This window comes from Nerophis ophidion, linkage group LG29 (genome assembly GCF_033978795.1).
Source record: "Nerophis ophidion isolate RoL-2023_Sa linkage group LG29, RoL_Noph_v1.0, whole genome shotgun sequence".
Taxonomy (NCBI): Eukaryota; Metazoa; Chordata; class Actinopteri; order Syngnathiformes; family Syngnathidae; genus Nerophis; species Nerophis ophidion.
This window is the reverse complement of record NC_084639.1, coordinates 3570076-3585075: the sequence shown is the minus strand read 5'-3', so window position 1 is coordinate 3585075 and position 15000 is coordinate 3570076. Positions and strand designations below refer to the sequence as shown.

At 39.3% G+C, this 15000-nt stretch overlaps 1 protein-coding gene across 2 annotated transcripts in view; it reads left to right on the top strand.

Moving 5' to 3' along the window:
- The window catches only part of arhgef37 (Rho guanine nucleotide exchange factor (GEF) 37), a 77874-nt gene that overhangs the window by 61608 nt on the left and 1266 nt on the right, over positions 1 to 15000 (top strand). For both annotated transcript variants that reach the window (XM_061892010.1, XM_061892009.1), the window contains exon 17: positions 12878 to 15000. This exon is cut by the window's right edge and continues 1266 nt beyond it. In XM_061892010.1, coding sequence (XP_061747994.1) covers positions 12878 to 13102 — 225 coding nt within the window. In that variant the 3' untranslated portion in view covers positions 13103 to 15000. The remainder of the gene's footprint in view (positions 1 to 12877) is intronic.

Here is a 15000-nt window from a genome sequence, read left to right as displayed (position 1 = left end):
AACAATTTTTTCGAGGATTTTTGAAATAAAGGGAAGGTGAGACACCGGTCGGTAGTTTACCATGAGGTCAGGAGCGAAGTTAGGTCTTTTAAGGAGAGGATGAATAACCGCTTTTTTGAATGCTAGGGGAACAGTGCCCGAGGAAAGTGATAAGTTTATAATATTTAGCACTGATGGACCTAATAATACAAAAAGCTCCTTGATAAGTTTCCCAGGAAGTGGGTCAAGTAAACATGTTGTCTGTTTTATTCCATTTACACGTTGTAACAATCCTTCTAATGTTATTTCATCAAAACGAGAGAAACTATTTTGGATATTTGCAGTATCCGCCGTATATACAGTCGTATCTGTGTTACTATAACCCAGTTGTAGCTGGGACGCATTGTCTTTAATCTCCTTTCTAATAAGTTCAATTTTCTTATTAAAGAACTTCATAAAGTCATCTGCCGAATGGCAGATAATAAAAATACATTTTTATTATTACAATCTTATTGAATTAATTGATCTCCCAGCAGGGCAGCACGTTGGTAGAGGGGGTTAGTGCGTCTGCCTCACAATACAAAGATCTGTGGTTCGATCCTGTGCTCAGGATCTTTCTGTGTGGAGTTTGCATGTTCTCCCCGTGACTGCCAGGGTTCCCTCCGGGTACTCCGGCTTCCTCCCACCTCCAAAGACCTGCACCTGGGGATAGGTTGATTGGCAACACTAAATGGTCCCTAGTGTGTGAATGTTGTCTGTCTATCTGTGTTGGCCCTGCAATCAAGTGGTGTCTTGTCCAGGATGTACGCCGCCTTCTGCACGAATGCAGCTGAGATAGGCTCCAGCACCCCTCGTGACCCCGAAAGGGACAAGCAGTAGGAAATGGATGGATTTCCCAGCGCTGCGGCGTGAATGTGTAGAGAATGTGAGTAGAACAATGTCACTACTCTGTCAGTCACCCATCAAACTCTGGTGGGCGGGTTCCAGTGATCTGATTGGTTGAACTGCAAGCATGTTTATTTCCTCAATTAAGTGCCGTTGACAAGCGGGTGCGTGTTGATTGACGTGCGTGACTGTGTGCTTTGGAGCGGCAGCATCAATCAGTCACATGGTGTGTGTGTGTGCGCGTGTGTGTGCGTGCGTGCGTGTGTGTATTGATTTACACTATTAATACATGTGAGTTGAAGGCGGGAGTGTCAAGGCTTGTAAATGTGTGATAGTTTATGTGAGCGTGTCAACCAGAGAGAGTGAGATTAAGGTGAGTGGAGCGAGATTTCATCACCAGGTGTGTGTGTGTTTGTCTCTGTGTGTGTGTGTGTGTGTGTGTGTTCCGGCAAAGTTGCTTAATGGGGACATCACTCTGTTTTAGGGCTGGGCGATATGACGTTTTTTTTTATTTCTTGATGTTTTTAGGCCATGTCACGATACACAATATATATCTCCATATTTTGCCTTAGCCTTGAATGAACACTTGATGCACATAATCACAGCAGTATGATGATTCTATGTGTCTACATTCAAACATTCTTCTTCATACTGCATTAATATATGCTACTTTTAAACTTTCATGCAGGGAGGGAAATCACAACTAAGTCAATTGACCAAAACTGTATTTATTAAACAGTTATTAAGCAGTGACACAAACATTCATGTCATTTCCAAAACAGAAAGTGCAAGATTGTCAGAGACATTTTAAAACAAGCTATGAGTGCACTTTTGTGCATGATGTCACTAAGATGACATATCAAAACAACACTAAATTCAGGTGCACTTTTTGTACAGAAAGCCACTACAATAGTTTAAAACAAATAAAGTGCACTTTTGTGCATGATGTCACACAAGATATTTCAATAAGTGTCAAATAAAAATGAGCTGCATAATAGGACATCAAATAGTGTATGTCCTTCACTATGTGGTAGGTTATCTCCTTCTGTTGTTGACTATTTTTTTCATTCGGTGTTGATATGGAAATAGTTGCTTCGGCATTTTGTTGGTATGGCACCTGCTGGAGATGTTGACATGCGGAGTTTCAAGCCCTTCTTATTCTCTAGCACAGGGGTGCCCATTACGTCGATCGCGATCGACTGGTCGATCTCGGAGGGTGTGTCAGTCGATCTCAAGCCAGGCATTAAAAAATAGACATAAAAATGAGCAATCATCAATCATACCAAGACTTCACTTTCGTCAGTTGTTTGACATTCTCGGCACCCGAGGATCTTGTGAGATGACGCTGGCTGCTGCGAGCTCATATTTAAGAAAAAAATCACTAACAGGGCGGACGCAGAGAAACACATTTTATTTCTAGAGACTCCGTACCTACTGTCAAAACTCTAAAGACCGACTGCACAGTTCCTGTCTTCACCATAAAAGACCTGTTTCATCCTGCCTGTGCTAACAAAATAAGAGTCTCAGAAAGCTAGCAAGCTACGTAGTTTGATGCCAATGTATTTCTCCCCCGCCCTCAGCGACCGCTTTCTCACTTGCTTGCCCACCCGCACACTCACTGACGTCACTCATCTGCTGCCAGACATTAAAGGGCCACACACATATGCTACTCTCATAACAAAGTGTTTAAAAAGGAGTATGCAAGTTGGACAAATGAGATGCCAGATCCAACCACTTTCATGTGGTATTGGACAGAAAGGAGGACTTTTTTTTTCCTCCATTTGAAAATGCGGACGTTATCAGCACCACTGTTTAATTCCAATCAATGCAAGTCATCAGAATCAGGTAATACACCAACTTATATTCTTGTCTTCATGAAAGAAAGGAATCTATGTGTGTTAAACATGCTTGTATTATCATTAAACACCATTAACTTATTAACAAAAATGTCTTTTTCATAAATAAATAAATATAAATTATGAATAGGAATGAGGTAGATCTCCTCGACTTGGTCAATTGAAAAGTAGCTCACCTGCAGAAAAAGTGTGAGCACCCCTGCTCTAGCAGGTGACTTTTCAAATGACGCTACATTAGCAGTGGTGCTACTTTTTGTAGCAATGCTTTTGCCGCATAAATGTTCAACATATTCCCGCTTGAAGCCAAACCACCGCCGGACGATGGATCCTGTGCTGTTTTTTTTGGGAATTAATTCGTCCCTCATTTATTACCAGATTCGCACCTTCTCTCTCTCGTATTACCACCCGCACCTCACCGTTAGCATCACAGCTAACGATATCATGTCGCTACCTGTCTGCTCCGCGGGTGCGTGTGACGTTGCACACGTGACGTATGTAAGAAGGTGCGCTTGGTTTACGTCTCTGTGAGAAGGAGAGACAAGAAAGAGTGAGAAGAGCCTGTAGTGTAATGCCCGCAGCTAAAAGCAACTGCGTGAGAACGTATACTCTAATATCACGATATAGTCATTTTCTATATCGCGCAGAGACAAACCTGCGATATATCGATATATCGCCCAGCCTTACTCTGTTTACACAGTCACCTCTGACGGTATGGGGACAAAAAAACAGGTCCCCCTGAAGGGAAACAGATCCATTCTGAAGATGCTTAAGTGATTTTCTGGTATTGTACCAGCAAAGAGTGACTGTTTAAAATGTTTGCGGGCCGAACCGGAAGCTCTCCAAAACCGGGAATGGCAAGCACTGAAGTTCTATGTGTACAAGCACATTACGGCCTACAAGAGGAGATTGCAGGTAAAATAGTAGATTATGAGATACTCAGCAATACTGGTTAAGTAGAAGAGTTTTTCTATGTTCTTAATGTCCAATGTTGTTAAAAATAAAAAGTAAAAATACAAGTTTAAATGAGTTTGTATTTAATTCCTGTTGTTTAAGGTATGATAACATCATTTTTTATTGATCCCACAACAGGGAAATTTGGGTTAGGAGGAGAGGGGCTAGTGCATCTGCCTCACAATACAAAGGTCCTGCGTAGTTCTGGGTTCAATCCCGGGCTCGGGATCTTTCTGTGTGTAGTTTGCATGTTCTCCCTGTGACTGCGTGGGTTCCCTCCGGGTACTCCGGCTTCCTCCCACCTCCAAAGACATGCACCTGGGGATAGGTTGATTGGCAACACTAAATTGGCCCTAGTGTGTGAATGTGAGTGTGAATGTTGTCTGGCGATGATGTGGAGACTTGTCCAGGGTGTACGCCGCCTTCCGCCCGATTGTAGCTAAGATAGGCACCAGCGCCCCCCGCCTCCCCAAAGGGAATAAGCGGTAGAAAATGGATGGATAGATGTTTACGTGTATCAAATATGGGTAAAAGAGAAAATTATTTTTATATGAAAAGTGAAACATTTGTGATCCTGGCGTAAATAGTACTGTGATTCTGTATGGTATCCATCCTTAGTTAAAACTAATATATTTTTCCAAAAACAAAATCTGGTTTAGTGTTCCTTAGGATGACATTTTCATACAGTATAATTATAAAATATGATTAAAGTATGATTCACATTCAGAATGTTCCATCCTTCTATATAGAATAGAATAGAGTTTTATTGTCATTATTGCAATGAACAGGTTCAAAGAACAACGAAATTGGAGCAGCTATATATGGTAGTTGTAGTTGCAGACAACTTCATGACTGCTAAATAGCAGTTTTCAGTAATGTCACAGAAGATGCAGGATTTGCTTTAACATTTAAGTGGTAAAACTTCCTGGAGGAGGACAGCTGTAGTGTTGTATTCTGAGGATCATGTCATATTTCATTTCAACTTTTTAAATGGTCCTCAATAATCACGTACAAATTTGTGTGAATCATGCAAAATTATTTAAATTTGGTCCCCATGAACCATATCAACTCTTTTTTCCGCTGGGTCCCCAGTAAGAATGATCAGAAACAGAATCAGACATACTTGATTAATCCCCGAGGGGGAAATTAAAATGTTCAGCACAATCCCATTCAAGATCCGACAAACATTACAGGGAGACAGAACTTGATCGCTGACGGGTCTGCCAACTTCCGGCGCCCCTTACAAAAACTCTAAGATACAGGTAAACAAGTAGGGCAGGGGTGTCCAAAGTGCGGCCCGGGGGCCATTTGCGGCCCGCAGCTGATCGTTTACCAGCCCGCCACACATTCAGCAAAAATTTCCAAAAACACTTAAAAAAAAGTGGAATGAGGTGAAATCTAATGAGAAAAAGTGGCAATGTTGACACAAAGCTGCCATGCTGGCAGTTTATTTATTCCTTTTGTCTTTATTTTCTTTTTTTTCCCATTGCTAAAAAAAAAAGGACTAAAAAATCTATGTTATAATGAATTATTACTTAAAAATGATCACTTTAAGATGTTTTATGTGGAAAAAATATTGCATATGTTGTGTGGTTGCCATATAAAAACATCAAAGTTTCGACAAGAGACTATAAAACAAACAAAATAATAGTTCAAACTTAAAATCGACAGATTAATCGGAAGTTGATCTTAAAATTTAAGTGTTAAAAATAAAAAAAATAAAAACTAATAAAAATGCATCACTTTATCAATCAATCAATCAATCAATGTTTATTTATATAGCCCCAAATCACAAATGTCTCAAAGGACTGCACAAATCATTACGACTACAACATCCTCGGAAGAACCCACAAAAGGGCAAGGAAAACTCACACCCAGTGGGGAACCTTTCGGATCTCAAATATATTCAGTAGGATTTTATTAAACTTTTCACTGTGATTACTCAAAAATATTAAGTCATTAAAATCGATGGTGTCCTGCATTATTGATCTTTTAGGGCTTTAATTGCTAAATAAAGGAACTCTCCTGAAGGAATCAATAAAGTACTATTTATCTATCTATCTATCTATCTATCTATCTATCTATCTATCTATCTATCTATCTATCTATCTATCTATCTATCTATCTATCTATCTATCTGTCTAAATACTGCATATTTCAGTTTTACTATAAAAGACAAAGTTGTCTTTGACAGAAAAGGCATAAAACCTTATTTGTTTTACTTTATATCAACCTCAAGTTAATACAGAGATTTACTGTAAGCATTCAATATAAAATAATAATAATTTGACTTATTTTTAACATTTTAGTGACTGAGACCCTCTATGCTCCCCATATTTTGTTATGGTTTGAAAATGAAAAATATCAAAATGGCCCCCGCGTGCCTAAATTTTTCCGTGTGCGGTCGTCTGTGGAAAAAGTTTGGACACCCTTGAAGTAGGGTCAATGGGAGAAAAAAAATAAAAAAAATAATTAAATTTAAAATAGCACATTATCTGGACATTACTTCATCAATCCAGAGATTTAAAGACGTGTATGAGCTAATTGGGCAGTGGACATTTTACCTACTTTTTTTTATGCCTCCCCAACATGTAGAAAGGGTGGTCCCCACAAGTCATGATCAACAACTTGGTCCCCATTCCAAGTGATAACCAGTGTGTGTGTGTGTGTGTGTGTGTGTGTGTGTGTGTGTGTGTGTGTGTGTGTGTGTGTGTGTGTGTGTGTGTGTGTGTGTGTGTGTGTGTATATGTGTGTGTGTTCTTATTGCCTGTATAGTGACTAATAACTCAGCTGACCTCCTCCAGGCATCCCCCCTCCCTCTTGACCCTGAATGTCCTGCTATTAAAAAAAAAATACCCTCCCACCTTGAGGCCACGCACGTGCTGATGACGATGCCGAGGAGTTCGCCTCAGGCAACGAGAGCGTTGGCCCCTTAAACCCCCAAAAACCAACGACGCCACGCCCTTCATTAAATCCAGGCCTCACTTTCTGGCGGCATCGTGTCATCCAACGTGAGGTTTTACCAGGAGACAACCTTTGCCCCGGCGGCGGCGGCTCTGTCTCGTCCCGTTAGCGGCCGCTCAGCAAAACGTAGTAGCTTTGCAAGGACGCCGTGCTCATTAGCGCGCCTGTCTGGAAGTTGTGCGAGTGAAAGAGCGGTCAGGGATCATTGTCCTCCTTCAAAGTAAGAGCCCTATTGATTTTAAATGATATCCGACACGGGACGTCCAAGGTAGCTGAGGTCAAAGGTTGCAGGGGAGCCTTGATCTGCAGCTGTCTTGACTTCTCAAACTGTCAGCTAAACACCAACTTGGCGGTGATGCTGCATGTCAATGTCAATACTTCCGTCATTACTCTTCAATAAATGTGTACTTAGTACCCTTTTTCTCTCCTTTTTAACAATTGGAACCACTATTTGCAACATAAATACAGTCTATTATACAGCGTTATGCACATGTGAATAATATAAATACAGTCTATTATACAGCAGTATTCACATGTGAATAATATAAATACAGTCTTATACAGCAGTATTCACATGTGAATAATATAAATACAGTCTTATACAGCAGTATTCACATGTGAATAATATAAATAGTCTATTATACAGCAGTATTCACATGTGAATAATATAAATACAGTCTTATACAGCAGTATTCACATGTGAATAATATAAATACAGTCTTATACAGCAGTATTCACATGTGAATAATATAAATAGTCTATTATACAGCAGTATTCACATGTGAATAATATAAATACAGTCTTATACAGCATTATTCACATGTGAATAATATAAATACAGTCTTATACAGCAGTATTCACATGTGAATAATATAAATACAGTCTTATACAGCAGTATTCACATGTGAATAATATAAATAGTCTATTATACAGCAGTATTCACATGTGAATAATATAAATACAGTCTTATACAGCATTATTCACATGTGAATAATATAAATACAGTCTTATACAGCAGTATTCACATGTGAATAATATAAATACAGTCTTATACAGCATTATTCACATGTGAATAGCATAAGTAGTCTATTTACAGCATTATTCACATGTGAATAGCATAAGTAGTCTATTTACAGCATTATTCACATGTGAATAATATAAATACAGTCAATTATACATTTAAGTACAGTCAAAAAGGAACATATGCATTATACATATTTTTACAGATGTATACATACATGTACATATATTTTTAAATTGAATTGTGTTATTTGTTTGATTTCCTCATTTAATTGATTCCGCAGAGACACCCCACAAAGCAATATGCACATACTGTACTTCAAAGGCAGTTTTAAATTCTAGTACAGTGGTGTCAAATTCAAAGCCCGGGGGCCAGTTCTGGCCCGCCCCATCATTCTATGTGGCCCCGCAAAAGCCTGGAAAAAATGGGTATCATTAAAATGCTTTTATAATGAAATTTTTTTCACTAAATGCATTTGTTTTTTCAATGTTGACAGGAAAAAAATGCATATTTGAAACTTTAATTTGATCATGCCAATTGTATTTCAATATACTGTATTGCAAAACTATTTTTGTGAGATTAAAACAAATAGTTAAATATCTGCGTGTCACGTTTATTTATGATTTCAAAGCAAGTTATACATAAAAACATCTAACAATCAAATGCACATACATTTCGATTAATCGTGATTAATCCCAGGTTATTACCCGCATGCATAATGTAAATGAATTTTAAAAAAGCGACCCTCTGAAAGCAGCCATTACTGCGATGTGGCCCTCAATGAAAATGAGTTTGCCACCCCTGTTCTAGTATTTTCCATCTCTGTACATTTTTGTGATATTTGATGGTAGCAGACTAGGGCTGGGCGATATTTCGATATACTCGATTTATCGCGGGTTTGTCTCTGTGCGATACAGAAAATGACGATATCGTGATATTCGAGTATACATTCTCACGCAGTTGCTTTTAGCTGCGGGCATTACACTGCACGCGTTTCCAACTCTTTGTTGTCTCTCCTTCTCACGGAGACATAAAACAAGCGCAACCTCTTACATACGTCACATGTGCAACGTTAGCTGTGATGCTAACGGTGCGGTGCGGGTGGTAATACGAGAGAGAGAGAAGGTGCGAATCTGGTAACAAATGAAGGAAGAATTAATTCCCAAGAAAACAGCAGGGGGTCCATTGTCTGACGTAGGGCTGGGCGATATGGCCTTTTTTAAATATCTCGATATTTTTAGGCCATGTCACGATACACCATATATATCTCCGTATTTTGCCTTAGCCTTGAATGAACACTTGATGCATATAATCACAGCAGTATGATGATTCTATGTGTCTACATTCAAACATTCTTCTTCATACTGCATTAATATATGCTACTTTTAAACTTTCATGCAGAGAAGGAAATCACAACTAAGTCAATTGACCAAAAGTGTATTTATTAAACAGTTATTAAGCAGTGGCACAAACATTCATGTCATTTCCAAAACAGGGAGTGCAAGATTGTCAGAGGCATTTTAAGGGTCAAATAAAAATGAGCTGCATCATTGGAAATCAAATAGTGCTCGTCCTTCGCTATGTGGTAGGTTACTAATGCCATCCATCCATCCATCCATCATCTTCCGCTTATCCGAGGTCGGGTCGCGGGGGCAACAGCCTAAGCAGGGAAACCCAGACTTCCCTCTCCCCAGCCACTTCGTCTAGCTCTTCCCGGGGGATCCCGAGGCGTTCCCAGGCCAGCCGGGAGACATAATCTTCCCAACGTGTCCTGGGTCTTCCCCGTGGCCTCCTATCGGTTGGACGTGCCCTAAACACCTCCCTAGGGAGGCGTTCGGGTGGCATCCTGACCAGATGCCCGAACCACCTCATCTGGCTCCTCTCGATGTGAAGGAGCAGCGGCTTTACTTTGAGTTCCTCCCGGATGGCAGAGCTTCTCACCCTATCTCTAAGGGAGAGACCCGCCACACGGCGGAGGAAACTCATTTGGGCCGCTTGTACCCGTGATCTTATCCTTTCGGTCATGACCCAAAGCTCATGACCATAGGTGAGGGTGGGAACGTAGATCGACCGGTAAATTGAGAGCTTTGCCTTCCGGCTCAGCTCCTTCTTCACCACAACGGATCGGTACAACGTCCGCATTACTGAAGACGCCGCACCGATCCGCCTGTCGATCTCACGATCCACTCTTCCCTCACTCGTGAACAAGACTCCTAGGTACTTGAACTCCTCCACTTGGGGCAGGGTCTCCTCCCAAACCCGGAGATGGCACTGCACCCTTTTCCGGGCGAGAACCATGGACTCGGACTTGGAGGTGCTGATTCTCATTCCGGTCGCTTCACACTCGGCTGCAAACCGATCCAGTGAGAGCTGAAGATCCCGGTTAGATGAAGCCATCAGGACCACATCATCTGCAAAAAGCAGAGACCTAATCCTGCGGTTACCAAACCGGAACCCCTCAACGCCTTGACTGTGCCTAGAAATTCTGTCCATAAAAGTTATGAACAGAATCGGTGACAAAGGACAGTCTTGGCGGAGTCCAACCCTCACTGGAAATGTGTTCGACTTACTGCCGGCAATGCGGACCAAGCTCTGGCACTGATCATACAGGGAACGGAGCGCCACAATAAGACAGTCCGATACCCCATACTCTCTGAGCACTCCCCACAGGACTTCCCGAGGGACACGGTCGAATGCCTTCTCCAAGTCCACAAAGCACATGTAGACTGGTTGGGCAAACTCCCATGCACCCTCAAGAACCCTGCCGAGAGTATAGAGCTGGTTACTAATGACGTTATTAAATTCTACTTTTTTCATACGGTGTTGATGTGGAAATGTTTGCCTCGGCATTTTGATGGTGTGGGCGTGTGGCAACGAATGGAAATGTTGATGTGCGAAGTAAGTACTCTTCATTCTCTAGCAGGAGACTTTATAAATGATGCAACATATTAGCAGTAATGCTACTTTTTATAGCAACGTTTGTGCCGCATGCTTGACTTATTACGGTTGTCTGTTCAACATCTTCCCACTTGAAGCCAAACCACCGCCAGACGATGGACCCCCTGCTGTTTTTCTTGGGAATTACTTTTTCCTTCATTCGCTTCTTCTTTCTCTCGTATTACCACTCGCACGGCTCTGCTAGCATCACAGCTAACGTGACCCATGATGCTACCTCTCTGCTCCACGAGGGCGTATACGTACGTGACGTATGTAAGAAGGTGCGCTTTCTGTCTGTGAGAAGGAAAGACAGGAAAAAGCGAGGAGAGCCTGTAGTGTAATGCCCGCAGCTAAAAGCAACTGCGTGAGAACGTACACTCAAATATCACGATATAGTCATTTTCTATATCGCACAGAGACAAACCCGCGATATATCGTGTATATCGATATATCGCCCAGCCCTAGTCTGACGGTAGTTTGGCTTCAAGCGGGAATATGTTGAACATTTATGCAAAAAAGTAGCACCACTGCTAATGTGGCGTCATTTGAAAAGTCACCTGCTAGAAGTGCTTGAAACTCCGCATGTCAACATCTCTGTTCGGTGCCACACGAACAAAATGCCGAAGCAACTATTTCCACATCAACACCGAATGAAAAAAATAGTCAACAACAGAAGGAGATGATGTCCGCAGGAACCTACCACATAGCGAAGGACATACACTATTTGATGTCCTATTATGCAGCTCATTTTTATTTGACACTTATTGAAATATCTTGTGTGACATCATGCACAAAAGTGCACTTTATTTGTTTTAAACTATTGTAGTGGCGTTCTGTACAAAAAGTGCACTTTAATTTAGTGTTATTTTGATATGTCATCTTAGTGACATCATGCACAAAAGTGCACTCATAGCTTGTTTTAAAATGCCTCTGACAATCTTGCACTTTCTGTTTTGAAATGACATGAATGTTTGTGCCACTGCTTAATAAATGTTTAATAAATACAGTTTTGGTCAATTGACTTAGTTGTGATTTCCCTCTCTGCATGAAAGTTTAAAAGTAGCATATATTAATGCAGTATGAAGAAGAATGTTTGAATGTAGACACATAGAATCATCATACTGCCGTGATTATATGCATCAAGTGTTCATTCAAGGCTAAGGCAAAATATGGAGATATATATGGTGTATCGTGACATGGCCTAAAAATATTGAGATTTTATTAACCTTCGTCTTGTGTTAGAGTCGGCACCGACCCGTTTTAGTTTTTAAATACATAAAAACACCACATACATTTATTTTTTTGCATCAAAGCTTTTTGACTTTGTCAGGAACCTCTTTGTCAACAAAATAAAACATTTTAATTTTTTTCACTAAATTATAAAATGCTCTGGTAGAAATTATGCCCTTGGTGTTGTTAGGGTCGGTTTCGACCCAGTTATAAAAATAAGATGATAAAGCAATGATAAGAGCCAAAACTGAACACACTGACAGCCAGCTCCTCTCCCAATCATGTGAGCTTTAGTGGATTCTCATTTTACCTTGTTATCCTGTACAAAAACAAACAAAAGACGGACACTAAAAGTGTCACTTTTTGCCACTCCGATTTTGTTTTTTTATTAGTTTTGGAACTAGTAATCTATTTCTCTTGGTTTCATTTGCTTGATTGGTTGTTGGTTGTTGTTTGTTTGATGTTGGATTTCTGTTGCTGACAAAACTACGTTTTAGCCTTTTTCTTGAAGTAAATATATATGGGTCGAAATTGACCCGTAACACCATAGATGTTACTATAGTTAAAATTCTTAAAATGAAAAAATAAATAAATCACATTTATTTAAGAGATGTGTTCTAATACCCCTTAGTAATAGTTGGGTAACCTTTTTTTTTATTTATATGATTCCCTTGAGGTTCGTTTTACCATCTTTAAAAATTGAAATCGAGGGGTATACTGACAAAAAAAGGCCCAATGGCCCAAACCAAAAATATTAAAACCAATATTTTCAAGGATAAGGAAGCCTAACGAGGTAACCAAGAGATGAGAAACAAATTGGATGATAGATAATTGTTTTTAGTGTATTTTACAGCTGATTTAAGACATGGGTCAAAACCGACCCGTTAACATAAGAGATGGTAACAGAAAGCTAACACAAGAGGAAGGTTAAAAGACCATATCGCCCAGCCCTATAGCAAACTATTAAATATTCCAGTAGTTTTACATTTCCCGAGATCGAAAAAAGTACACATTGTGTTCCGGATACTAGACAAATGTGGAATGTTTTTCGCAGGTGTTTGCGGCCTACAACTTCACAGCGAGGGGAAACCACGAAGTCTCCGTGGTGGCGGGCGAGCCGGTCCGGGTCCTGGAGCCTCACGACAAGAGAGGGAGCCGCGAGTGGAGCCTGGTGGAGGTGAGAGGCAGGCGGAGGGGCTATGTGCCCTCCAACTATCTCGCCCTGGTGCCTGCGGCGGCGGCGGGCACGCTCCCTGGCGCCTACCAGCCGGGCTGCTGACGACCACGGCTGCACTCCAGTATGTCTCACAATGCATCTTTGAAGTTTCACGGCGAGGAAGTCTGGCAATATAACAATAATGTTCTTGTGGAACACCTCACTGGGCGAATTTAAGATGTTCTGTTGCAGCTAGTTTTAAATGGAACACAGCAGAGACTCCCCCGTGCCACTATGCTGCCTCCTGGTGGTGTGGAGTGTGAAGAGCAAGCGTCAGGTGATCTCCGGACTGGAATGCTAAGGACATGCACTGCAAGAACGAGGTAGCACTGCTCACGCTATCAATACCACCTCGCAGTTTATGACAAGTGGAGTCGTTTTTCGTGTACGAGTAAGGACGAGTAAGTATGGAGGTAGATTTGTGTCTTTATTACGAAATCTTTTTTTTAGACACTGAATTTATGTAGCTGAATTTTTTGCGATTTAATTTTGTGAACAGGTTTTTTTTTTTTACAGTAAAATATGCTATATCGTTGAAAAAAACAAATGTTAGCAAAATGTGTTTAAAAATTAAGTGTTTCAAAATGTGTGTTTGGAAATTCAGTGTAAAAAAATTGCTGCCTGAAAAAGCAAGATTTAAAATTCATTGATTAAAAATTTAGTGTAAAAAAAATTCCATGTAAAAAAAAAAGTGCTGCTTGAAAAAGCAACCTTTAAAATTCACTACTTAAAAATTCATTGTAAAAAAAAAATTCAGTGTGAAAGAATGTGCTGCTTTAAAAAGCAAGATTGAAAAATCATTGTTAAAAAATTCTGTATAAAATAAAGTGTAAAAAAATGTTGCTGCCTAAAGAAGAAAGATTTAAAATTCATTGTTTAAAAATTTAGTGTAAAAAAAAAAAAATCAGTGTAAAAAAAAAATTAATGTAAAAAAATTTGCTGCCTGAAAAAGCAAGATTTAAAATTCATTGATTAGAAATTTAGTGAAAAAAAAATTCAATGTAAAAAAAAAAGTGCTAATTGAAAAAGCAACATTTAAAATTCACTACTTAAAAATTCATTGTAAAAAAAATTCAGTGTGAAAAAATGTGCTGCTTGAAAAAGCAAGATTGAAAAATCATTGTTAAAAAATTCAGTATAAAATAAAGTGTAAAAAAAATGTTGCTGCCTAAAGAAGAAAGATTTAAAATTGATTGTTTAAAAATTTTGTGTTAAAAAAACCTGTGTAAAAAAAAATTCAGTGTAAAAAAATTTGCTGCCTGAAAAAACAAGATTTAAAATTTGTTTGAAAATTCAATATAAAAGAAAGTAAGTGTAAAAAACTGCTGCCTGAAAAAGCAAGATTTAAAATTCATTGATTAAAAATTCTGTGTAAAAAATTTGCTGCCTGAAAAAGCAAGATTTAAAATTCATTGTTTAAAAATTCAGTATAAAAGACATTAAGTGTACAAAAAAATGTGCTGCCTGTAAAAGCAAGATTTAAAATTAATTGTTTAAAAATTCAGCGTAAAAAAAAATTTGTGTAAAACAATTGCTGCTTGGAAAAACAAGATTTAAAATTGATTGATTAAAAATTCGGTGTAAAAAAAATCAGTTAGAAAAATTGCTGCCTGAAAAAGCAAAATTTAAATTCTTTGTTAAAAAATTGAATTAAAAAAAAAATCAGTGTAAAAAAATTGGCTGCTTGAAAAAGCAAGATCCACTTCTGGTAAATTTAGAATGAAGTAATCGATCCTCTCTCAGAAGGATTAGGGTTAAATGTTTACTATGTTGTATAACGCTCAGGTAGCCCAGTTAACTGCCTTTTTTTATCAATCAATCAATAAAAGTTGATTTATACAGCCCTCAATCACAAGTGTCTCAAAGGGCTCCACAAGCCACAATGACATCCTCGGCTCAGATCCCACATCAGGGCAAGGAAAAACTCAACCCATGTGCTGTTGAACAAGCCCTGTGTCACA